We start from the raw sequence: 24,657 nt of genomic DNA on the forward strand, positions 1-24,657 counted from the left end.
ATGGCCATCCTTACCCTCTCCTGTCCATCAGGCTGTGAGCTCCCACAGGTGGGCCTGGATCACACTGCCTTCCTTCACACGTCCTTGGTCCAAGAGAACTTTTTTCAAGAGAAGGCCAGGAATTTGAGAGTCTCTGCCGCAGTCCAGCGTCCTGCGTCCTAATTCCTGCCCTGGGGTGGGCCTCCCCAGCAGACTGGATCTTCGGGTATAATGAGCAGAGTGGAACAGAGTGAGACATGCGTTGGATCCCAGCTCTAGGACCTATTCGTGGTGAGAGGCATGGTTTCCCTGGTGAGTTACCACCCCTTCCTGAGACCTAGTTTGTCATCTGTAAAATGTTCATACCCCCTTGCCCAGGATCAAATGAAAGAGCAAATACTGAGTGTCGGCCCATGGCTCAGGCCCAGCGCAATGAAGTGCCACCATTGAAATCGTCGACACAGCAGTGGGCGTGGACAAGGGGCCCACTGGGCCACAGCAGCACCCACTAATGGGGTGAATGGGTAGAGGATGCAGGAAGCAGGTTTGTCTGGGCGGGACAAGTACAGGGTGGGCTTGCTCTCAAGCCAAGAAGATACAGCAAACTGAATATCCCAGGAAGTGGGGATGAGAGGGAAGGAAAAGTCTCGCTCACCAACAAGACAGCAAGAGCATGAGTGACCAGGCCAGCTCCAAATAGGACCACCCCCCACCCCCCAACACCCGCTGGGGACCTGGGCTTCCACTCTGGGACACAGGACACCGCAGGGTCCCACTCCAGGCTCTGCCTCCGACCTCGTTCTCAGCCGCTGGGTTTTCCCTCTCTTGGTTCCGAGAGCCCTGCTTCCCTCAGTCTGCAGCTCACTCTGCTTCACCCTGTTGGCAACGCTTTTCAGTTCTCCTCCCCCAGCGCCCTCCACAGCTCGTGCCCCCGACTCCCACCCTAGGGGCCTCCAGAATCTCGGCCTGGGAGCCCCAGCCCTCTCCTCCTCCTAGAGGGGAGTCGTGGTGGTGACCAGAGCAGGGTCTCAGGCGGGGCCTAGATTGAGCTGAGGGGGAGGGTTGGAAGAACAAGGCCCTGGGCCTGGCTGGAGGGTGGAGCTGGGCCCAGAGCCAGGGCACTGAAGACCTGGGCAGAGGCCCAGACAGCCCAGGTGAGGTCTGGACAGGCCCGGCACAAAGGGCACACCTGATACTAGGCCAAGTCTCTGCAGCAAGGCCGAGTCTCGGGCGGGTGCCTCCTGAAGGGAAGCCCTGGACTGGGCCAGGCAATCAGAGGAGGACGTCAGTGACCCCACAGGGAGGGGCGGGCAGCCACGCAGGGACTGGCAGGGATGAAGTCTGAGCAGGCTTCAGAGTGGGTGGTCTGCAGGAAGCCACGAGAGGAGAGGCAGCTCAGATAGCCCCTGCCTGGCCAGATGGGATGGGATGGGATGGGATGGGATGGGATGGGATGGGATGGGATGGGATGGGATGGGATGGGATGGGACAGGATGGGACTGGATGGGACTGGATGGGATGGGATGGGATGGGATGGGACAGGATGGGACTGGATGGGACTGGATGGGATGGGATGGGATGGGATGGGATGGGATGGGATGGGATGGGATGGGATAGGACAGTTACCTTGGGGGAGGGTTTTCTCTCCTCCCAGCCTCAAGGCTTTCTCAGACTGTCCATGCTGGTTACCATCTGCTGTGGTGGTTGCTAGGGAAACCACTTACTATTTTTATATGTTCCCCACATGACAAGGCTGTGGAAAGGCTCAGGTGTGGTAGGTCCAGGAGTGATCCTGAAAGCGATGCCCACTGGGCTGGGCTGGAGACCTTGGCTGGAGGTTGGCAGATGTTCTGATGCCCCAGGAAGGGGTCCGGGATTCAGACCCACATCCCTGAGTGTGGGTGGGAGGAGGTCACCAGGGAGAGGGGTGACCTGGGTGTGAGGGTACCAGTGCATGCATGCATTCATTCATTCATTTTGTCAAACACAGCAGGTGCTGGGCATTGTGCTAGGTTGGCTCAGGACCGAGGGGTTTCCTGGGATGCAGGACTTCCAGTGCAGAACCCGGAAAGTCCAGAAAGGTTGGCCACCCTAGATGAGGCTCTCCCTGTTTCGGGGAGACAGGCTCATAAGTAGGCAATTACAGCAAAGTGGGTGTCAGCTGCCAGGGACCCCAGAGTTGGGGAAGGCTTCCTGGCAGAGGTGCGTCTGGATTGAGTCTTGTAAGAAGGGAATATAATCCTTTAAAGCAAAAAAATAAAAATTAAAAATGACAAGTAGAGGTGGAAGTAGGGGCCAACAGGCAGCAGGCTGTGGGCTCCAGGATCTTGTTTCTTTCTTTGGGTCCTGCAGACGCACAATGATGTAAACCCCCCGGCCAGCCTGTGTCCCTCCCGAGCTGCACCGCCGTGTGGAGCCTGTTCGGGCTGCCTGGGTTTCTGTGTGCTTGGTCCTGGTCAAGGCTGATCTGGGGTCTCCACATGAGACTCTCATTGAGAAAAGACCCTTACTGGGCTGCAGGAGGCCTGTGAAGTGCAGGGCAGGGAATGGGCAGAGCTCAATGAGGGAAGGCGCGGGGAGTGGGGAAACAGTGGTCCTGGGCCATTCCCAGGTCCTGATAGTGGAGGCCTTGCCCACTCTGCAGAGATGGGCCCTAAGGAATGGAGTCCTGCTGCTTCGTGATGCAGGAAATGGGTGGCACATACGTGAGTCATCTCTTGAGTGTTCTGAGGACTTCTCACCACTTGTATACATTCCTACATCATTTGTTTTGGGGCAGAAAATCCCAGGGAGGACTACCTCGGCCTCATGAACAACTTCGGCCTGAATTCCAAGCCAAAGAATTCTGCTTAATAAGTTCCAGGCCCGTTAGTCTTGGATGGACATCAAGCTCCCAGCTTCCTGAGCGGGACCCAGGAATTCACCGTTAGACTCTCTAGTCTGGACACACTAAAGAGTAAAGCAGAAGTCAAACCTGGTCCTCAGAAAGTTCTCCCGAGGGGACTGGTGAGGCAAAAGGCGGCCTTTCTCCAAGTACTTCTGGGCCCATCTGCATCACAGTCTCCCGGGAGCTCATTAAAAATGCAGTTCCAAGCCCTGGCCACTGAGGCTCAGTTGGCTGAGCATGTCCCATGCACCAAAAGGTCACCGGTTTGATTCCTGGTCAGGGCCCATGCCTGTGTTGCAGGCGCAATCCCCAGTAGGGTGTGTGCAGGAGGCAGCCGATTGATGTTTCTCTCTCTCTCTCTTCCTTCCTCTCTTTCTAAAATAATTAAGAACCTTTTTTTTTTTTAATGAAGTTTGCAGGCCATGTTCTAGAACTACCTGGGGCCTGGACTCAGCATTCTGACCAGTCACCCTAGGAGATTCTGCTGCTTAATGTACAAATTCTCTGTTGTGGGTAGCTGCTATTTATTTTAATAAAAGACTAAGTTTTTGTGTCAAAGAAATTCATATCTACTGTAAAATCTCCAGGATGAATCTATAACAGGGATCCTCAACCTCAGCACATCTGACATTTTGGACCAGATAACTGCTTATCATGGAGGACTGCCTTGTGCACTGTAGGATGTTCAACAACATCCTGGGCACCAGAGACCAGTCGTGACAACCACAAATTTAAAAATAACTCTGGGCACGAGCAAATGTCCATTAAAGGGGAAAATCCTCCTTCAAAAGGCATTTCCTTATGAAATCAGACCCAAGTCTAGTGTGTTGGGTGTCCTTCACTGTCCTTGGAATGACCTCCAGGCCAGGCTCTGCCCACATTGGACCCCAGCCCTCCTCACCACTTTCCAGCTACAGATGGGGCTGAACCAGTTCACTCTCTCCTGGCCGTGGAGAAAAGCCAGACCCTTTACTACCTCCCTCTCCCTCTCTCGATCACCCACCTACCCCTCGGCTCTCAGCTCGTGGGTGCTCCCTGCTGCCCGGCCCCCTCACAGGCAGGGGAGACAGAGAGCAGGAGGCTCCCCCTTGTAAGTGGTGCTGATTGAGGCTCCAAGGAGAGGGCATCTGTGGAAGAATTCTTTTGTGAAAATAAGTTTATTTCTGTGCTTATTCTAAAGCAAACATGGTCACAGTAAGAAATTTGGCAAGTACAGAAAAGTATAAAGAATAAAAGTCACTGGTTAATTCAACCACCCAGAGGGACGCTTAGAGGCTGTTATTACCACCCGGGCTGGCGTGTGGGCAGGAGACCCAGGTGGACAGAGCACGTGACCCAGGACAGTAAAGGCATTGGGGTTCCCGGTCAGACGTCTGCTTTATTCAGACCCAGGTGACCAGAGAGCCAGGCAGCCGATTTTGTAGATTTCGACTCCGAGCGTCTCCCTGCCTCACCCTCCCCAGAACCTGCTCCTACAGACAGAACATCAGAGCTCGTCCTTTAGGTCAAAATGGGGCTGGTCTTCGGGCTTGAAGTCCAGGTTGGGGCTGCCGTCCTCGTTGAGGATTCTTCGGGCCGTGTAGCCGACGATGGGATATTTGGCTTTGTACACTCTGGTGAAGACGTCATCCAGGGCTTTCAGCTCCTCGGCCGTGAGGCCCGTCTTGAGGAGAAAAACCCAAGAAGCGGGTGGGGGTGGGAATGAGGCAATCATGTTTGGCAAGGCCTCTTGCCAACCCCACCCTACTCTCCCCACAGTCCTTGTGCACGAGAAAAAAACACCTCAACAAACCAAATAATGGACTACTGACTTTGTAAGAGACAACCCTGTGGGGTGGGGAGTGATTCGAGGGGTGGGGGGGCGCAATGGCTTCATTGTGTTTTTCTGTTCGACTAATGTAGGAATTCAGGACTCCAGAGGACACCCAGCCTGGGACAGGACGGGGGTGCACTGGTTCATTCCACGGCTCCCTACGTCCTCCCATTATAGATTTATACACCCTCCTAACTTCTTAATTTGTTTCTGTAATGTGGCGGTTTAAGAGTTTGGCTCATCAGAGCACAGCTGGGTGAAGGCCAGCCTTTCTGTTGGGATTACACAAGCACTGAGGTGGTTGTAGTTCATGCTTCCTTCTCCTTCACAGAAATGTGAGCGTGGGGGAGACTCAGCTTCTCAACCCCCTTCATCCCCTGAGCTGCCGAGGGTGGCCTGGGGAGTGGGTCGCAGAGACTAACAGCAAATCTGTAGGAGGCGGGGGTGGCAGTGCAGACTGTCAGGGCTGGGGCTGCCAACGCCGGCTGGAGCCGAACTGTGACGCTCCTTGAACGTGATCACGAGTTCACAAGTTTGGACTTGACCCTGGGGAGCCACGGAAGGTTTCTGACCAGGGTGGCACCGTAGGATATCTACTTCAGGAAAACAGTTGGCCACCACACCAAGTGGACTGGAATGCAGGCTAGTTAGGAAGCTTGGCTATTGTAAAAAAGAAAGAAAGAAAGAACAAAAGCAGGCCATGGCCAAGGGGGTGGAACACTAGACAGAGGCTCAGAATCTGGCTCACAGTGTCGTGGGTGAGGTCTGCGGGATCCAGGGACATCTTGGCTACTCCTCTGGTGGAGTCCTTCCCGGCCAAGGCATTGTAGGGGGCTCCTCGTCCATAAAACTCTGCAGTGGGGAGGAAGGAGCGGGATGAGTGTGGATGTGCACGCAGGGCAGCCAGGAGGCTGCACGTGGCAGTGGCCGGAGGGGCTGGGGGTCTGAGATCCTAAGAAAGGCTCCAGGCCCGAGGGGAGGGAAGGCAGTAACCCCCAGTCATCAGTTTGGATTCGAGTAATTCAGAATGTGGAATGAGTCGCACATTGCTGGGCTGAGATACAAAAATAATCTCTTAAAAATATTTAAAATCCAAACAAGAAAAATGTTCAGTTTTCTTAAACGTTGGGAGAATCACCCAGCCGATTGCTCAGTGGTTAGAGCGTCAGCCCACAAACCAAAAGGTCTCAGGTTTGATTCCTGGTCAAATCGATGTTTCTCTCCCTCCTCCCCCGCTTCCATTCACTCTCTAAAAAAGTAATGGAAAAAATATCCTTGGGTGAGGATTTTTAAAAAAATGTTGGTAGAATCCAAGTTATTTCCATTCCACATCCTTTGTTTGGTATCAGACACTGAACCATGACAAAACTACTTCCATAGCATTTGTAGTTACCAGTTGGGAAACCATGAAATGGCATTAAAATGTTCTACGATCCCAACTCTTTGTAACATTTTTCCTCTCACTGCTTCAGCTAGGGGAAATCATTAAATACGGATTTGATTCCATAGGAAACGGGAGCCAGGGAAGGCTTTGAGCAGGAGATTGGCATTATTAGGAAAAACCTGTCCAACACTGGCAAAGCCTGTTCCCTCCATCTGGGGGCAAAGAACTTGCCCCGAGTTCCCTCCCTCTCCTCACCCCTCCAGGCCCCCCCTCCCCCTGCCGAGCTCCCCAGAAGTAAGGACTCAGAAAGCCAAGCCACTTACCCTTCCCAGAAGTGACATCAAACACCACGCCCTTCACCGCCATGTAGATGGGCTGATCTTCCTAGAAAGCAGGAGAGAAGCTGTGAGCAGGAGGCGAAGAGCCCAGCTTTTCCAGCTCAGGTCAGTAAAAATCTCTTCCCTCCCGGGCTGTGCAGAGGAGAGGAGTTGGTAGAGTCACAAAGCAGCCGTAAGGCGTCCTCAGCGTGCCCGCTCACAAGAACTTGGAAGAGTTAGAAATATCACAACAAGCCCATGGCTATACCATTCTTTAAAAAAAACAAAAAACACAGGAACTGAAGCAACTCCATGTAGATAAAAATTTAAAAGAATATTAAATGATGAATTATTTAAATCATTCCAATTTTTCTTTCATCTTCGTGAAAGAAAATGAAAATGTACATACATGGACATCATCAGTGTAAATTATCTATTTTATGTTTTGCTTCTTTTTTTTAAATATATTTTATTGATTTCAGAGAGGAAGGGAGAAGGAGAGAGAAAGATCAATGATCAGAGAGAATCATTGCTCGGCTGCCTCCTGCACGTCCCACACTGGGGATCAAGCGCGCAACCTGGGCATGTGCCCTGACCGGGAATCAAACCATGACCTCCTGGTTCATAGGTCAACGCTGACCCATGACTGCTGGGCATGTTTTGCTTCTTATAGGTGACATTACTTCATATAAACATTTTCATGTATTGAAATAACCAAAATGGCTGCCCCTTAAACAGCTGTATTTCATATTAGTGATACTGTGTACCTGTTTGTTTAGCTCTTCTATTTTGGGTATTTGGGTTGTTTCCAATTTCTTAGAACTATCAACAGCAGCATTATGAATATCTTTCTATGAGTGAAAGATATTCTAATTTGGTGAATTATTTCCTTGAGTCCTGTTTCAATATGTGGAATTCCTGGGCCAAAGTATATGAACAACATAATCGCCTTTTATATTTTACCAGTTTGTCCTTCAAAACACAATTTACCGTGTGAGGAAAATACTGGTATGCTGTTTGCCCACAGTTCTGAGAAATTCTATACTTTATTTTTTGTTGTATTCCTGGGTATACAGTGTTACCTTAATTTCCTTCCAAAGGAGGATAACACAAGAGCAGATGATGCGATTTTCTAGCCTCCATGAAGTCAGGTCAGGTTGGGGTGACTGGCAGTTCTAGGACACCCCGGGCCTGGTCTTTCCTTTGTCTGCGCCCCATCCAGGGACAGGGACAGCAGTCAGGCGGCTCACAGGCCAGGGTGAGGGTGGGAGTCACAGCTGGGTGTATAAGAATTTCAAAATCTCCAAAAACATGCTGCTTGGCGTTCTCTGGGGTTCTAGCCTTCATGGAGCTTGAGGTCAAGTGTTTTCCTGACCACAGGGAATAGACAGAACCTGGGCTCAGAGAAGTTAAGCAGCCAGGCCAGGGCAGCAGGCTCACTGCCACGTAACTGCTGAGGCCTCGTTTCTCCAGCTGTTAAGTCGGAATAGCACCCACTGACCTTGCAGATGCTGAAGGAAAGGGTGTAGAAGCCCAGTAGTGGGTGCTGCTGTCATTCCCTAATGAGCTCCTGCAAACAGTCCCGAGAATTGCTGTTGACTTGATTCCGAGGCTCCAGGTCCCAGAACACTTGCTCTACCTCATCTTGTTTTAAATAGCACGACTTACCGAGCTGGCAGACTGCATTTTTCTTTGGGATGATTTCCTACCTCTCCTTCACTGTGATTATTTATTCCTCGATGTGATTGCTTATCAAATAGGGTTATATATTTGCCCAGCGTCACAGAGCCAGTGAGAGGGAGAGCAAGTGTTCTGGAACCTGGAGCCTTGAAACCCAAGCCCCAGTCCACTCTCTGGCCTGCCTGACCAGCGGACACACAGCACACGGAAGTGTGCATGTCTGTGACCAGGACAGGGGGAGTGTATCCTGGGAACTTCATGACCCAGGACCATGAGGAAAGACACAGGGACTGGGTCAGAGGTGCCCAGATGGAAGGGAATCGGAGGACCACCTGCAGAACGGAGCAGGTTTTCACCTTTCCGCTGGGCCTTGGGCTTGCCCTACCATCTGGCCTTCCTCCCTGCTGTGGTCAAGCAGGGCCACGTGTGCCACTGAGACAAGGGGATACTGAGCAGCGGGCAGAAGAGGGAGGGCTTCTTCCACAGCTGGGAGGGAGAGGCCAGGAGCTTGGACGCAGGCAGGAAGGCAGGACCCAGCAGTTGGGGACAGAGCAGAAGCTCCTCCCGGATGACTCTTCTCCTTGGAAACAAGGAAATTGCTGGGGATGTTTTCTTCCACAAAACTAGCTGGGCCCTCCAGGGGTCTAAGCCCAGGTTTTGCTTTTTAACTGCAATGGGTATTGGCAACCTATTGGTGGATCATGGAATCAAGGTAGTAATTTATCAACAAAGTTTTTAAATAGGAAAGTTTAAATTAGAACAGCAAATGGAAACCATCGGAGTGCACCACACATGGAAAGAACAAGCCTGTTGCATGGAATTCATGGAACTGCCGTTTCAGTGTTGCGTGTGTCGGATGCCCAGCCAACATGTCTACAAGCCTTCCTTCTATGGTATAATTAGAGGGTGGTTCTCCTCTTCATTCACCTGTCTCTACCCAACAGCCTTCACTGTCTGTATTAATGTCTGTCCAGAAGCTCCTTTTGGAGGAAGTACAATCCTACTGTTAAGCTTTAGAAGGAAGAAGGCAGAAGATAAGTAGTCCCGTGCCCCACCTCACCCCCCAGCACCAATTCCACGAGAGCTGGTGACTGAGCACAACTTCTGGGAGAATGGGCTCTGAAGAGGCACCAAGGAGGCCGATGCTCAGCAGGCATTCAGAGGACTCGTTTATGTCAGAAGGACAAGTATAGCTATTTCATACTCCCCCGTGTGAGTGACTCACTCTGAGGACCTAAAAGGCCCCAACGGAGGACACTGGGTCAGGGCCTCATGCGGGAGACCCAGAGCACAGTATGGCTCTGTGCAAGGCCAGCAGCCAGGGCCCGTCTCTCAGGATTTACAACCTGGAGCCTCCACTGGAGACACTGCAGCTCCCTGCCCGGGTGCCCGAGCTCTGACCACAAACCACACAGCAGCAAGCGGGATGGCACAGGTGGTCTGCACCTTGGCTCTCATCCGAAGGTTATAGTAGAAATAAGACGTTCATTGCTAGATGTTCCAGGAAGACTTGTTATACAGGCCCACAATCTCACAGAAACTTTTGGGGGTCAGCTGTGTTTGGAATTCAGAATTTGTCAGATCTCAGAAAGGTGTTATGGGGCACATACCATGACACCTACAGAGGGTCCAAGGCAGCACCCCATAATCAACTATATTAATATTTCCACAGTAAAGCATGAGCATGCATATTCATACTAAGTAGGATAAACGGAGACTATAAATAGACTCATGTCAGCTCTAGCACGGTCCCATCACCAAAGGAGTTCAGATCAGGTCGGGTTTTGCTGTCAAATGACCTTTTAGAAAAACCTTCTGGTTTTCAGAGCTCATTCCGTTTCTGAATTGCATAAGAGGACTGTGGACCTGTTATACCGCCTCTTGCTTATATATTTAATAATTAACTAATAAAGGAATAGCAGTTAGATTTGTTCAGGCTTACCATGCTGAGACCTGGCCTATGCTGAGCACTTCGCACATCACCATCTCATTTAATTCTCACCCCCCAAAAATCTATATAGAATGGGAATTCTGCATATATAAAATACATAACTATATTTTATTGATTTTTAGAGAGGAAGAGAGAGGGAGAGAGGGATAAACATCAAGGATGAGAGAGAATCATTGATTGGCAGCCTTCTGCACGCCCCCTTTTGGGGATCAAGCTAACAACCGGGGCATGTGCCCTGACCAGAAAAACAACCGTGACCTCCTGGTTCATAGGTGGATGTTCAGCCACTGAGGCACACCAGCCAGGCTAGAGTAGGAACTCTTATTACAGCCATTGTGATGGTCATTCAACCAAACACTTACGGAGGTGTTGCTGTGAAGGTATTTTGTAGATGTGACTAACATCACCAGTCGGTTGATTTTATGTAAAGGAGACTGTCCTGGATAATCTGGGGGGCACTGATTACATCAGTTGAGAGGCCTTAAGGATAGGGTTGAGATTTTCCTAAGGAAGAAGAGAGAGCCCACAGTGGGCTGCGGCATCAGCTCCAGCTCAGGTTCCTGGCCGCCCTTCCTACAGCCTGCCCTACAGATTTTAGACTTGCCTAGCCAGCCCCATGATCAGAGTCCATGTGATCATAGACCAATTTCAACTGCCCCTCCTCCCTTCCTCTGCCTACAAACATCCAGTGGGCCCCTACCCAAAATATTATTTGCTTACTCTGTTTCCAGCTCAAGCTTCCCTCTCTCCTTCCCTCAGTTAAGTATCAATCAATTACATTAGCTTAAAAAAAACAAAGATTTTCCCCCCTCAGTCCCCATCCTGCAGCCCCCGGTGGTGCTGCTGCTCGTACCCTCCACACTGAACTCTCTCCTTGGGTTCTGCGCTGGGGCCCCTCCAGATCTCCCCGGTTTAGAGATTTACTAGTAGGACTCGACTCAGCATAAGGTTGTACTCAGAGAAAGGTTACAGCGATGTGGTAAGGACCCACAGCCTAGCACAAGAGAAAAGGACACGGGGAGTCTGGAGCAGCGATTTTCAGCCTCAAGGGCACAGGCGCGAGGAGCAGGTTTGAGCAGAGGAGGCCTGGGACATAGGGGCAGGAAAACGAAGTGCAGGGAAAGCCTGGATCACCCCTGGGCGAGCCCCAATTCCCGCCCGACCCAGGAGCAGGCTTTGCTTCCCTCCTTCTCTCCCTCCCTCCCTCCCCTGCCACTCCCCCCAAAGAGCAGGCAGAAGTGTCTGCCCCCCCAAAAATTCTGAGGCTCCTTACAGACCACCAGCCCAAGTGCTCTCAAGGGGGCAACTCGAGGGAAGAAAGAGGATAGAGTGAGTGGGGTCTTCTGGTTTAGCGAAGGGGGAAAGCTGGGCGCCTCGTTTGCTGAGGACTCGCCCTTATCCCTGGGCGGCCATGGGGGCCTGGAGAGAGGAGGCCGGCAGGCCAGGCGCCCAGCTCCAAACCCGGGCTCCGGGAGGGGGCGCCCGCCGCGGCCCAGGCCTCCCCGACGGTGTGGGCGGCCTCTGGGTCCCGGGCCCGCCCTGCCTCGGCCCGAGCTCCCCGCGTACCTCCTCCCCGCCGTAGCGGGCCAGCTCCTCCTCCGTGAAGAGCCGCACCGGGGGCCCTCGCTCGGCCGGGCGCGGCGTCTGCCCGGCCCGGACTGCGGGCAGCCCCGGGGCCAGCGCCAGGACCAGAACCAGGGCAAGCGCGGCCAGCGGTCGCAGCCAGGGGCCCGCCATGCTGAACGCGCCGAGCAGGGCCAGGGACTCGGGTGGCGGGGCCCGCGCGCTCCCGTCCGCCCCCGCCCCGCGCGCTCCCGCCGCCCGCAGCCCCGCAGCCCGCTGCCCGCAGCCCCGGGCTGGAGTCCGCCTGTCTGCGCCGCTGGAAACAAGCTAGGATGACAACCCAGCGCGCCTGACTCCAAACTGCGGGCTGAAGGGGGAGCCAAACGGCGACGGAGTGCAGTGGTTCCTGATGGGGTGCTTAGGTGCCACAGCCAACTTTCCAGCCCCCGGGAAGGCATGCAGGGGCGAGCAGAAGTAGGTTTACAGTTGTTCGTACGGAAACACTATTTTGCGTGCTCACAACTGTGAACCTACTTTTGCCCGCCCCTGTATTTACGAACTAGAACTTCCACTTCATTATGCCACCTGTACTTCGGGCTGATTCTTTTCCTTCTTCCCAGCTGTGTTTAGATTTCGAGTCCCCAAGGAGATTTTTGCAAGGGTAGGGCACGGCACAGATATGCACCGAGATAATAAGAACCAACATTTGTGCAAAGCTTCCTTCATGGATTTATTTAGCACACACTTTCTGATGTCCCTGGTGCCATAGCCCCAGACAGGACTGATCCATGTCCTCACGGAGCTTACATTCTGTGGGCAGATAGACAAGAAGCAGGATATGTGAGTAGTATGTTAGATGGCAACGAGTACGGGGGGGGGGGCGGGGGGGGAGCGGCAGAGGGGGGAAGGATTAAGCAGGCAAAGAAATAGGGAGCATCGGGAGTTGCAATTTGAAATTGGCTGACCAGGGAAGGCCCACGGAGAGGATGGTATTTGTATAAAAATCTAAGGGCGGGGTGGGGGGGGGGAGGGACGTGATCTGGAGGGGAGAGGGATCCCTGGGACGGGCAAGTCACAGCCGTGCGCACAAATGCTGAAGAAGCAGAGTGCCCTGCTTGATGGAGGAACAGCAAGCGGGGAAGAGGGGTAGGCGGTCAGGGGGTGAGGGAGTCACGAGGGGGCAGATCTCAGGGGCCCTCACAGCTTATTTTTAAACGACTTTGGCTTTTACACGGAGTGAACGGAACAGAGGAAGTCGTTACAATGTTAACAGAATGACTCTGGTTGTTGTGTTGAGAACAGGCTGAAGCAGAGCGCTACCACAATGACCCAGGCAAGCGATAATGGTGGCTTGGACCAGGGTGGTGGGTAGCACGGGAGGTGGGGAAAAGTGGTTGAATTGTCATATGTTTCGAAGGTGCGGCCCATAGGATTTGCTGGCGGATGAGACCTGAGGCCTGAGTGGCAGAGAGGAGTCAAGGATGACCCTGAGGGTTTTGGCCTGGACAACGGAAAGGATGCAGTTGCCACTCACTGTATGAGTGACGGTAGGAGGAGCTAGTTTGGGGAGAGATCAAGATCAGACTGTTGGGTTAGAGACACTTAGATATCTAAGTGGAAGTATCAGTTGGCTGTATGAGTCTAGAATTGGGGGCTAGAGATGCAAATTTTAGAATCATTGGCATGTAGATTGTATGTAAAGCCACAGAATGAAAGATTGTCAGGGAAGTACACGTGCATAGGGAGAAGGAGGGGACCGAGGACTGAGTTCTTGGGACCTGCCAACATGTTGTGGTTGGAAGAACTGGCAGAGGAGACCAGTGCAGGGCGTACTGTGTGCCAAACACTAGTCCAGCACTTTGACATGTATTAACTCATGCCATCCTCACTGTAACTCTATGCGGTAAGAACTACTGTTATTGCTCATTTTACAGATGATGAAACTCAAGTGCAGAGACCTTAATACCTTGTCCAAGGTCACACAGTAGGTCACAGAGCCAAGACTCGATGGAGCACAGGCCCTGTGTCCCAGAGTCTGCCCCCAACCACCAGGCGACAACCCCCCTCAGGGACTGCACCAGGTTTTCTTATTCAGCAGAATGGGCCTCTCCTGCAGAGCGGCCTCAACAGGTCTGCCCACAAACCCTCTGAATCTCAGTGTCCACATGACTAACAGGCCGGCCGCCTCCCTGATAGGGTTGTGTTGAAACTAAGAATGGAAGTGGATGTGAAAGGAGGTGTGAGTTGCGGCGTGCAGTATATATGTCCCACTGTGTCACAGGCGCTCCAGGCTCGAAGAGGCCCTTCTAAACCCTTGAATAGAATATCCTCCCCTACCTACTGCATCCCGTGCCCTGATAACATCTCTGGCGCACGCTGTGCTACTTCTCTGCTCAGACCCTTTCTCTCTCTACAGCCCTCCCTGTTAGGAACCCCTTTGAGACCCAAGATACTCCCTGTAATTCCTCCAGGTCAGATCTAGCTTCCCCCTCCCTAAAATGCTGAGCACAAGTCTGTAATTTCATAGCCTGCTCGTATGCCGCCCTCAGAGTCCTCCAGGCACCCCCCTGATTGTCCTTGTCTACTTGAACCCAGGTTTGTTTTTCCAAACAAATCAGTCAGTCCCCTGCAAGGGAAATCTAAACTGTTCTGAGTGAAACAGAGTGGCTGTAAGGCAGGGAGTTGGTTACATAGTTGACAGAGAGGCTGAGAAGCAACCCTGAGATTAGCAGCCGTGGGAAGTTTAGCAACATCCTGCCAGTCAAGGGAAGAGGTGGTGATGTTAGAGTCTGGGGGCCTGGGTTACCTGGCTGAAGCTAGAACCACAAAAAAGCAGGGGCTGGGGCCATGGAGGGAAGCTGCGAGGGCAGACAGCAAGGGAAAGAGAACCCTGGCTGCTCCCTGGCCCTGACCCCCTCCAACCTCTCAGCAGTGTTTCCCTCAACCGAACCCCCGTGGAAACCCAGCCCGCAGGGCCAGTCCCTGCAACCCAGAGCTGAGAGGCGGGGACCGGATCTGAGAATGAACAAGCCCAGGATCAGCACAACCCAGCCTCCAGGACCTGGCCGCTGCCCACCCCCCGACTGTCTCCTGTGTGGCCTCCATCCGTCCCCTCCAGGAACCCTGCTTTCTGCTTGGGTTCCAGCCTGGGCCTTTGTATTGTACTGGTGCCTTCTACCTGGGGTGCAAGTCCATCATGGCTGGCCCCTTCTTGCCATCCACGTCTCAGCTCACAAGTCACTACCATTCTGAGGCCTCTCTTGACACCCGAGAGATAGATCAGCACCTCGCACTGCTGCCTATCGGTCTCTATCATATACCCCTTTTAAATTTTCTTTAGAGCTTTTGGCACTATGTGGAATTATTTTGCTTACTCAAAGGACTGTTTAAGTACCAATAAGTGTCAGGCACTGGGACACAGCACTGAATAAAACACATAAGAACCCCACCTTCGTGGGAATTACATTCTAGTTGAAGAAGACTAGAAATAAATGAAAGTCAGAAGGTGGTACATTCTCAGGAGAAAAATAAAGCAGAGTAACTCTTGGCAATGGGGCTTGCTGTTTCAACAGGATGCTTAGAGGAGGCACCACTGATAAGATAATATTTAAAGAAAGAACTGAAGGAAGTGAGGAAGTGAGTCATAGATACCCAGGATAAGAGCATCCCAGGGACTAGAACAACCAGTGCAAAGGCTGTTCGGCTCCGCACGTGGAGGCTGAGAGAGTAAGGGGAGGAGTAAGGGTGGGGGCTGCTGGACAGCTCCTGTTGGGCCATACAGGTCCCTGTGAGGACCTTGGCTTTGTGGGGTTGGAGCAGAGGTGACATCATATGACTTGGTTTAGCAGGTGCTCACTGGCAGCTGTGTTGGGAATAGAATGCAGGGTACAAAGGTGGAAGGAGAGAGAGCAGCTAGCAGGTGACTGGAACGCTGGTGGTGTTGGTGACAGTGGTGAAATATGGTCAGATTCTGAATAAGTGTTTAAAGGAGAGCCCACAGGACTTGCTGATGTAGATGTGGGGTGTCAGAGAAAGGGAAAAACCAAAAACGACTACAGAGTTTGGTTAGAGCAAATGGGAGGATGGCGTTTATGACAGTGAGAAAGATTTGGGAAAGGAAGTTGCTTTGAACCTGGCAATAACCAGTAACACTAACATACTATTTACCATGTGGCAGATGGTGTTCCAAGTACTTGACATCTGGTGACTCGGTTAACTCTCGTTTATATCAATAGCCTTTGGTAAAATTGGTTTCCATTTATGTTGTTTCACTTAGAGTCGCAGAACCCATCGACGATATTGAGTGAGGGCTCCCTGAATTCCCATTTTCCTTGTGAAGTAACTGAGGCACAGAGAGAGGAAGTGCCCAAGATCACAGAGCTGGAGAGTGGCACAGCTGAGACTTAGAACCAGGCAGTCTGGTTGCGGGGTCCATGCTTCCAGTAGCTCCCTCTGCTGCTGCCAGGTGGACGTCCCGTGGAGAAGGTGCCAGGCAGCTGGACAGTGAGCCTGGGCTCAGGGGAGAGCTGGAGGAGTTATTCATTTGTATACGGTTGGGAATTATATTCGTTTCCTGGACTGCCATATCAAAATACCACAAACTAGACTGCTTAAAATAACAGAAATTTATTCTCTCGCAGTTCTGGAGGCTACAAATTCAAGATCAAAATATTAGCAGGGTCAGGCTCCCTCTAAGCCTGGATAGAATGCTTCCTTGGCTCTTCCTAATCTCTGGTGATGGTTTCTTGGCCCAGGATGGAGCCTGGCCTCCCAGGCCATGACCTATAACCACAGGTGAATGATTAAAGCCACCTTGGCTTATAGCTGCATCACTGCAGTCTGCTTCTGTCATCACAACATGTTTTCTCTGTGTCTCTCTTTACATCATCTTACGTCTTTTTGTAAGGACACGAGTCGTAAGACATGCAGCGACCTCATCTTGACTGATTACATCCACAACAATCCTATTTCCAAATAAGGTCACATGCTAAGGTACCAGGGGTTAGGACTTCAACATATCTTTTTGGGGGACACCGTTCAGTCCATAACAGGAATCTTTAGGGTATAGATGGCAATTCAAACCATGAGAATAGAGAAGACCATTTCACTAGACAAGACCCTAGGAAGTGAGTAGAAAGGGGATCAAAGATCTAGTTTGAGCATTGCCACCTGTAGAGTTGAAGCAATGAAGACAACCCAGCAAAGGAGACTGAGAAGGAGCAGCGAGTGAGGTAGGGTTCTGTAAGCCAAGGGAGGAAAGTGTACAAGGAAGGGGGGCAATCAGCTGAGTCCAACACAGCTGATAGGTGAAGAAAAAGGAGGGTGGGGAGATGGCCATCTGATCTGACAACTCAGAGGGCATTTGTGACCATGACAAGCACCATTTCAGTGGAGTGGACAGCGTGAAAGCCTGATTGGTGTGTGCTTGAGGGAGTGGAAGGAAGGGACCTGGGACAGCAAGGACAGAAAATTCTATTTGTTTCATGGTCTGCCTCTCTACTCCAGCATGGAAGAACCACAGGGAAAGGGCCTTGGAGTAACCCATTCATTCATTATCCCAGTGCCCAGCACATTGCATTTGACAAGCCATGCTGAATACTGTGCTAGTCACTATCTCCTTCAAATATGGAGCTTGCCATTTTCCATTTTGGTCAGATCAGCAAAGATAGAGGGGAATAATAGGGCTGGACTAGAATTCTCTGGTGCCTTTCAGCTCTGAAATTCTATGATTCCGTGACTTGTTCTATCAACCACCCTTGTGTTAATACAGTGAGGAAATTAATGGTTGTTCGTTGCTATTTGTTTTGGCAAGCGAAGTGTTAAATGTAATGGCTGGAATGAGTGTCACAAATGTAACAAATGTTTGTTGAGTGCCTACAATGTGTTAGGTGCTGTATGCATCCTCACATTGAATAGATGTGGGAGCAGAGAGCCTGGGGTGAGGGAGGGTAGTCAGGAGAGATGATGGAGGCCTTTCATTGCTAATGTACTGGGAGGCCCAGGGTGCTCTGATGTGCTTGGTGCTACTGTGGTGCCGCTGAGGAGGGAAGAGGCTCTGAGTGGCCTGAGTGCAGCAGGTGGCAGAGCTGCAGCTGCCGGTGACACAGAGCAGCATTCACCAAGGCATAAGCAACCTTTATCTGCTTCACCACTAAGCAGCCCAGGGCGGCCACACAGAACAGCTGTTCAGGCAGTGGGGAGGAGGGGGTCCCAGGTCACCCTGCCACAGGGCAAACGCTCAATTCTCCACCAAATTCAGGGCGTGAGGCTTCTGCCATGGTGAACAGCGCCTTGGGGTTTTTTCTGCCTGATCTATTTTGGCTCCCAGAAAGCCCTGTGAAGCAGGACAGGGTTAGCAGTTGCATTCTGCTAAGGCGAAGAGAGGAACGCTCAGAGCATTACAAAACCTGAGAGAGAGGAGCAGAGCCAGGACAAGAACCTAGAGGTTCTGAATCCAAGCGTCTGCCCAGAAATAATGAAAAGAACTTGGATTCTATAGTCCATTCCTGGATTAAATAATCTTCACTTGATCACTGCCCTTCCTGCCATCCTTTCTGAAACAAGGTATCTCAATTTCCGCATCTGTAAAACAGGGAGAAAAATGTCCCTCTTACAGGGGGTCCTGGTAGGATCAAGGGCATTAAATGCGTGAAAGTGCTTTTAACATACAAAGTGTTCTCCAGATATTTACTACGGTTATAACCTTCCTCTTGCAATTATAGATTAGCCTCTCCTACCCATCTGACCTGGGGCCCCTTGTTCCACTTTCCAGTGATAGTCTCCGTCCCTCTCCCTTCAACAAAGAGAGGAAGTGAGGAAGAAAGAGAGCACGTGCTTCTAACGCCAGGGTTGTGCCTGGTTCTGGGTAAGCGCAGGCTTCCCTGAAGCTTGGGTGCTGAGGCGTGCCCTCCGCGCAGAACTACATTTCCCAGCAACCCTTTCGCGGCCCCAGCTGCGGCGGGAACAAGACGCATGCGCCGAGTGCCTCCCCGCCAGGTCTCGGCACCGCCCCTGAGAACGCGTAGCACCTCGCGGAGCCGGCAGGTCCCGGCGCTGCGGCTGCGGTCCTCGCTCCCGGGCGTAGCGGGCTCTGGTGTGCCTTAGCTCCGTCAGTGCCATGATCCGGCAAGAGCTCTCCACATCCTACCAGGAGGTACAAACCTTGGGTTGGGCAGGGGGCGGAAACAAAGTTTCCTGTGTAGCGGAGGAGCGGGTCCCGGGAGTCTGGGAGTCTGAGCGGGAGGGGTGCGGGGGGCGTCGGGGCGGCTGCGGAGGAGCTCGTGAGTGCGTCGAGATTGGGGCTCCCGCGTGCAGAGGGGTCCCCCAGTGCAGAGGAGGGGCAGAGCAGGCAGGAAGTGGCCGGATGCTGCAGTCGCTCCGCCGGAGCTGCCCCCCCTTTCCTCACCCCCTGGAGCCGCGATTCGTAACCAGCAGATGAATGATTAAAGCCTCGTCGGACCGCGGCGGGCCGGGCGGGACCCGGCTTGGCCTCGGGGACCCCACTGTTGTTTGCAACAAGTGGGAGCGCCTGCGTCCTGCACCCCGCTAGGGTGGATGCGCGGTGGGCATCAGCCCTCCTCCAGCCCCAGGCCTCGTGGCCCCTGCAGCTGTTAATGATCGGGATAATTACATCTTGTTTTGGTGGCCGCCTGACTGAAAGTGTGCTTTCACCGACCTGGGGGCTTCTCGCTCCACTCTTTCTCTCCGATCTCACCTCCTCCCACGACTTTAACGATCACTTTCCAGTTCTTTGTCTCTTGCTTGTCTGTCCTGAGCCAGCTTTCCCCTCAAACCAGCTCTTCCTTCTGATTCCTACTGCGACTAGTGAACTGCTCTCCCGCCGCCCCCCCCCCCCTCCTCCTCCTCCAACTCGCAGGCCCCAAACCTCGGTCATCTTTCTTCCCTGCCCCCCCCTCCCCCTCACTTGCCAAGTTCTGGCAGTACCACATTCCCAGTCCCGCTCGTGTCCCTGCTCTGCTCTAACCACCTGAGTGTGATCCTGTGTTATCACCTCCCCTTTGGTCTCCCCACGCTGTGTGAGTGTGCAGGTTCGCTTTGAGGCCCTGCCTTGATCCCAGAGAGTTCCTTTTTCCCATACACCTGATGTTGCCCTTGGTCTACTCAGATCAGCCCAAACTTCTCAGCAAGCTTTAAAAGCTCCGCACAGCTCAGCACCTGTATCCCCCATTGCCTTCACCTTCTCCTCACCCACCCAGAGCCGCACTTGGAAACTGTTTAAAAATGTGCTTCTGCTTTCTGGCCTCTATGCCTGTGCTCACACCATTTCTCCTTTAACCCCTTCTCAAGCTCCGTTGATTACTAATAAAATCCCCAATTATTCAAGGGGAGAGTCTCAAATTCCACATGCTCTTTGGAGACTGACTTCCCATACTATTCTAGCATGCTGCCTGTCCTCTTCAGGTAAACTTGCTGTTGTATTGATCAGTATGATGTACATGTCTCCATTTGTCAGTGACAGTGTGAAGTATACAAAACAGGTGGCTTAGCCCTGTGGTAGAAGAGGAAGCTGAATTGCAGTCAGATGAGATTTGCCTGAGACTGGCTGGCCATGTTTTAGTGTTGGAGCTGGACTAGAATGTGACTTTGGGACAACTTTTTATATTTCTCCTACCATCATCTTTATCCCACCTCTTTCTTTTATCCAAACGGAGCCTGATGGGGTTTTAACCAGTGATGTGGATTCTCTGGCCCCTAGATTTCATGTCCTGGACAGTGGGGGAATCCTGGGGAATGAGTTGTGTCTTTCCCTGACTCTGAAAGTTTTCAGGTTTATAGGGAGGAGACCATAGTGGATAAATACTAGGACTTTGAAATCAAAAGGTCCATGTTCTATCCGGGCTGTAACTCTTGCTGTTTGTGTGACTTTTATCAAGTCATTTAACTTCTCTCAGCCTCAGTTTCTTTATCTGCAAAATGAAGGCGATGGTAGGCCCTAGGGTTTTGAGGGTTAGATGAGTTGGTATGTGGGAAGTGCTTCGCTCAGAGCCTGGCAGGTGAATGGAATAATAGCTCTTGTTAACAGCGCACATGTAGCTCCTGCTTCTAGGGAGCTTTGGTGTCCCTGTTTACAGCCTGCAGTATCTCCTCCCCTAGCAGGGCTCCTAAATGTTGATTAAAATTTAGGCAGTTATCTTGCTTGCAGGGCCAGGCCAAAGGTGGAAACAGTTGGTATTTGGGGGCACCCCCACGGTGCAAGGCACTGCAAGGCCGCCTCCCCTTTGAGTGGCCTGTTCTGCAATCCCTATCTCTCGCCTTCAAAAGTGGCCTGCAGCTTTCTTCCCTGGATCATTCTGAGAGTGGACCATGGTTTGAGTTAGGTTTCTTTGCTCAGTGGAGATTTTGGCTTTAGGGGATGGGGCGTGCTGAGAATTGGTCCAGGGCAGGCCAGGAGGTGGGCTCCACACAGCTGCAGGCAATCAGGAGGGGAATTGGGTGAGGAGAGTGTTGCCAGCTGGCTTAGGCTGCACTGATACTTGGAGTAGAGAATGTGGGCCTTCCTGGGACTGACGTCCTCTCTCCCTTTGGCCAGTGAAGGCTCCTGGGACCTCCTGACCTGTGCTCCCATCAGCAGCCTGAGTCTCACGGTGACTTCTTTGGTCTCCCAGCCCTCTCCGCCTTTTTTCTTTTCTCTGGGGACTGGAAGGCTTTAAAATGAGGAGTTTTACAACTAAGGGGCAGGAGTGGAGGCATGGAGAGGGGCCTGCAAGAATAATAGATGCATAGGGTTTATTTAACTCAAGTCTCTTGGAGATGAATTTTTAAAACATGTTTTTATTAATTTTTTTAGAGAGAAAGGGAGAGGGATAGAAAAATTGATGAGAGAGAAACACTTTCTGCACACGCCCTACTGGGAATTGAGCCCACAACCCAGTCGAACCTCTTGGTGCATGGGTTGATGCTCAACCACTAAGCCCCACGGGCTAGGCTGGAGATAAATTTTTAATGACAATATCTTGGGACCCTAGACATTTACAGTGTGGATGTAAGAAAATATTAGGGATAGCTCTCCCCTCCTCCTTTCATCCCCAGTGCAGTGATAGCTCCTCCTCTCTCTCTGGTCTTGAGCTCTCCTAGCCCCGCCTCCCTCCTCCTCAATGCTCCAGAGACTTGTTGATTATCCCTCCTCCTCCTAATGCTCCACAGACTTGTTGGTTATCGTTGTATCCTTTCTGCCAATCTCCTCAGGGCATCATTTCCCCCATTTCACAGGTGAGAACCCTGATGGAGTGAGGTTGAGGTTGCCTGCTTACCGGCAGCTAATGAGTATCTGCCCCTGAAATGGACTGGCCCTTCCCACTTCGTTCTGCCATGTGCTTCCTGCAGCAGTGAACGTTGGCCGGAGTCCTGGAGCGCTCTGACACCCCCTTCACTGTTCCCTCTTCTTGCTCACTAGGCTCCAAGCTGCATTTCCTCCTCCTTTGGGAAGTGGTTAAGATCATGGGCTTTGGAACTAGGCCAACTTGGATTTGACTCTTACATCTATGGCCATGGAAAGTGATGTGTTGAATTGTGTCCCCTCCCCCCCACCAAATGTGTTGAAGTCCTAACCCCCAGTACCTTAGAATGTGGCCTTATTAGGAAATAGGGTCATTGTAGATGTAATTAGTTAAGATGAGGTCATACTGGAGTAGGGTGGGCCCACATCCAGTGTGAAGGGTGTCCTTATACAGAGATGACCATGGGAGAAACAGAGATTCCATGTGACGATGGGGACACAGATTGGAGATGGGTGCAGCCCTCAGAAGGAACACTGAGGATGCTGGCCATTACCAGAGGCTGAGAGAGAGGCAGGGAAAGTCCCCTCACAGCCCTCAGAAGGCACAACCCTGCTTCAACTCAGGGAACACATGTCTGTTGTTTTAAGCCACCCCGTTTGTGGAGCTTGTTAGGGCACCTCTAGGAAATGAATATACAGGAAGTTACTTGAGTTTTCTGGGCTTCAGAATTGGTAGGACATCCTACACTATGTGATTTTTTTTTTTTTTTTTTGTGATGATTAAGTGAGAAACAGCTTCTGCTTTCTCAGTCTAGTCTGGAAAAGCAAGGCTGATGTGGCTGACCTGTTTGCCCTCTTTGTCTTCCTTTAGCTGAGTGAGGAGTTGGATCAGGTGGTTGAGAACTCAGAGCGGGCTGACGAGCAGGAAAAGGAGGCAGTCAGAGTCCAGGGTTCAGGAATCTTACCAGGTAAGTGGGCTCAGTGCTGGGGGGGAGGGTGGGAAAACGGTGGGTGCTGCTGCTGCAGCAGGAAGCCCCGGGCCAGGCACCTCGCCTGTGGGTACGGGGGCAGAGGAGGAGCCCCTGGTGTCGGATCTCAGGTGGTGCCCTAGCTGTAAAGCTATGCATATTTAACCAGCCTCGGGACAGAGGCTGTGCCTCGGCCCGTGTCTACTCTTTCCTGTACTCCCGTGCGAGCCAGTTCCTGAGGCCAGGTCTTTGGATACCATAGCAAGGACTTTGGGTGTCAGCTCTTCTGTTAGTTTCCCCCTAAGAAGCAGGTAGTAGCTGAGCCCCCAATATCTGGGTCACTTCCCAGAGCCTTCTGGAAGAATATCTAATAGGCACCTCTCCGATATCAGACCTCTCCAGGATAGTTGCCCAGCTGGGCGAGCAGGGCCTGTCAGTCAGGTGGCCTCTTATGGAGCCTTGTAGGAAACGCTGACACTGTTGACCACCTCTTCCTCCCCTCCCTCAGCCACTGCTTGCTCACATGTACCTGCCACGCTCACATCTCTAGCCCAGAGGTGACCGATAAACTCCAGACTTATTTATGCTGTATATCCAAATGCCCAGGTGGTAGCTCTGCTTAGCTTTCCAGAGGTACCCTAAACTCCACACATCCAGCATCGCCCTCGGATCTCCTCACTTGACCCTCTTCCAGTGTTTGCTGTTCCCGAGATTTTTTTAGAGAGGAGGGAGGGCACCACCACCCACCCAATTGAACCGGGAGTCATTCTTTTTTCCTTCCCTCCCTTCTTCACCATTTGCTCTGCCTCTTAGCTGTGCCTGCCTTCTTTTATCTTGTCCTCATTCCCTCCCACCATTGGAGGGAATTCCTTTTCCTGGAGCTCTCTTCCCTCCATCACCTAGTGCAGTGGTCGGCAAACCGCGGCTCGCGAGCCACATGCGGCTCTTTGGCCCCTTGAGTATTCTAACACCACTTCTTCAAAATAGACTTGCCCAAGCCGAAAACCGACTTCTGCGCATGGGCCACGAAGTTTCAATCGCACTGTACGTGTGCGCCTGCACGTGGTATTTGGTGGAAGAGCCACACTCAAGGGGCCAAAGAGCCGCAGTTTGCCGACCACTGACCTAGTGGATGCCTAATTATTCTTCAGCTCCTTTTTTTTCTACAAAGCCTTCTGTGACCTGCCAACTAGGTCACTTCCCACCCTCCCACACTGTCACTGTATAACCTGTGCACCGCTCCCTTGTAGCTGTCGCTGATAGGATGGTGTATTTGTTTACCTGACTGATCAATATCTGTCTATTTTACCGGAATGTAAGCTCCCTGATGGTGGAGACCAGTCTGTTTTGCTCACTTCTTTAGCCCTGGCCATGCAATAAAGATTTGTCGAATAGATGAGTAAGTGAATGAAGGCTCAGTCAGACTCTAGCTTCTTGGGTGGATGGGGGGGAGGTGGGATTCTGCTCCTCTTCATTCCTGTGTTGGTAGGGGAGGAGAACGGGACAGGAAATTCTGTGGTTGTGTCTAATCCTTAGAGAAGACTTTGGAGAAGGAAGGAGGCTGGAAGGGCAGCTGATGTTTACTGATTGCGACCTCTGGGCCAGGCACTGTCATGGCCATTGCCCCAAGGTTAAATAGTGTGGGAAGATCACGTGGCTGGTAAACAAGCAGACTGGGTCAAGTTCCTTCTGACCTCAAACTCTTTCTGCTGCACCAGTGGTTTTAAAAAAAAAATGTTTAAAGCATCCTTTTACTAAAGCCCAATATATTAAAGGTAGGTAGTAGCATGACTGCCCCCACTCTGACTCTAGGCACTGCCTGGGGAGAACAGTTTAAAAGCCTTGAATGTTAGTGCCTATGTTTCTGTAACAAATTAC

The 24,657-nt window shown here is 51.9% G+C and overlaps 2 protein-coding genes across 3 annotated transcripts in view; one reads left to right on the plus strand and one right to left on the minus strand.

Moving 5' to 3' along the window:
* Positions 1-4,010: 4,010 nt before the first annotated feature.
* On the minus strand, positions 4,011-11,886 carry NENF (neudesin neurotrophic factor). The gene is made up of 4 exons (XM_079761931.1): positions 11,578-11,886; positions 6,387-6,447; positions 5,428-5,531; positions 4,011-4,529 (listed from the first exon to the last, which is right to left on the minus strand). The coding sequence occupies exons 1-4, from the start codon at positions 11,746-11,748 to the stop codon at positions 4,353-4,355; spliced, it is 513 nt and encodes a 170-aa protein (XP_079618057.1). The 5' UTR covers positions 11,749-11,886; the 3' UTR covers positions 4,011-4,352.
* Positions 11,887-13,102: 1,216 nt separating this feature from the next.
* The window catches only part of PACC1 (proton activated chloride channel 1), a 41,740-nt gene continuing 30,185 nt past the window's right edge, over positions 13,103-24,657 (plus strand). The window contains exons 1-2 of one of the 2 annotated variants that reach the window (XM_079761925.1): positions 13,103-13,121; positions 22,683-22,779. Coding sequence is in view for 1 of the 2 variants with exons in the window: in XM_079761924.1 (XP_079618050.1) it covers positions 18,692-18,727; positions 22,683-22,779 (133 nt within the window). In the remaining variant the exon portion in view is untranslated. Of the gene's footprint in view, positions 13,122-18,585; positions 18,728-22,682; positions 22,780-24,657 lie in introns of those variants that run through there. The other variant, XM_079761924.1, reaches the window with a different exon arrangement.

Source organism: Cnephaeus nilssonii (genome assembly GCF_951640355.1).
Source record: "Cnephaeus nilssonii genome assembly, chromosome: 21".
Classification (NCBI taxonomy): domain Eukaryota; kingdom Metazoa; phylum Chordata; class Mammalia; order Chiroptera; family Vespertilionidae; genus Cnephaeus; species Cnephaeus nilssonii.

Coding starts and splice junctions, on each gene's coding strand:
- NENF (XM_079761931.1), bottom strand. CDS start 11,748: ATGGCGGGCCCCTGGCTGCGACCGCTGGCCGCGCTTGCCCTGGTTCTG. Junction 6,448..11,577: donor CCCGCTACGGCGGGGAGGAG/GTACGCGGGGAG, acceptor CCTGCTTTCTAG/GAAGATCAGCCCATCTACAT. Junction 4,530..5,427: donor CAGACCTCACCCACGACACT/GTGAGCCAGATT, acceptor TTTCTCCTCAAG/ACGGGCCTCACGGCCGAGGA.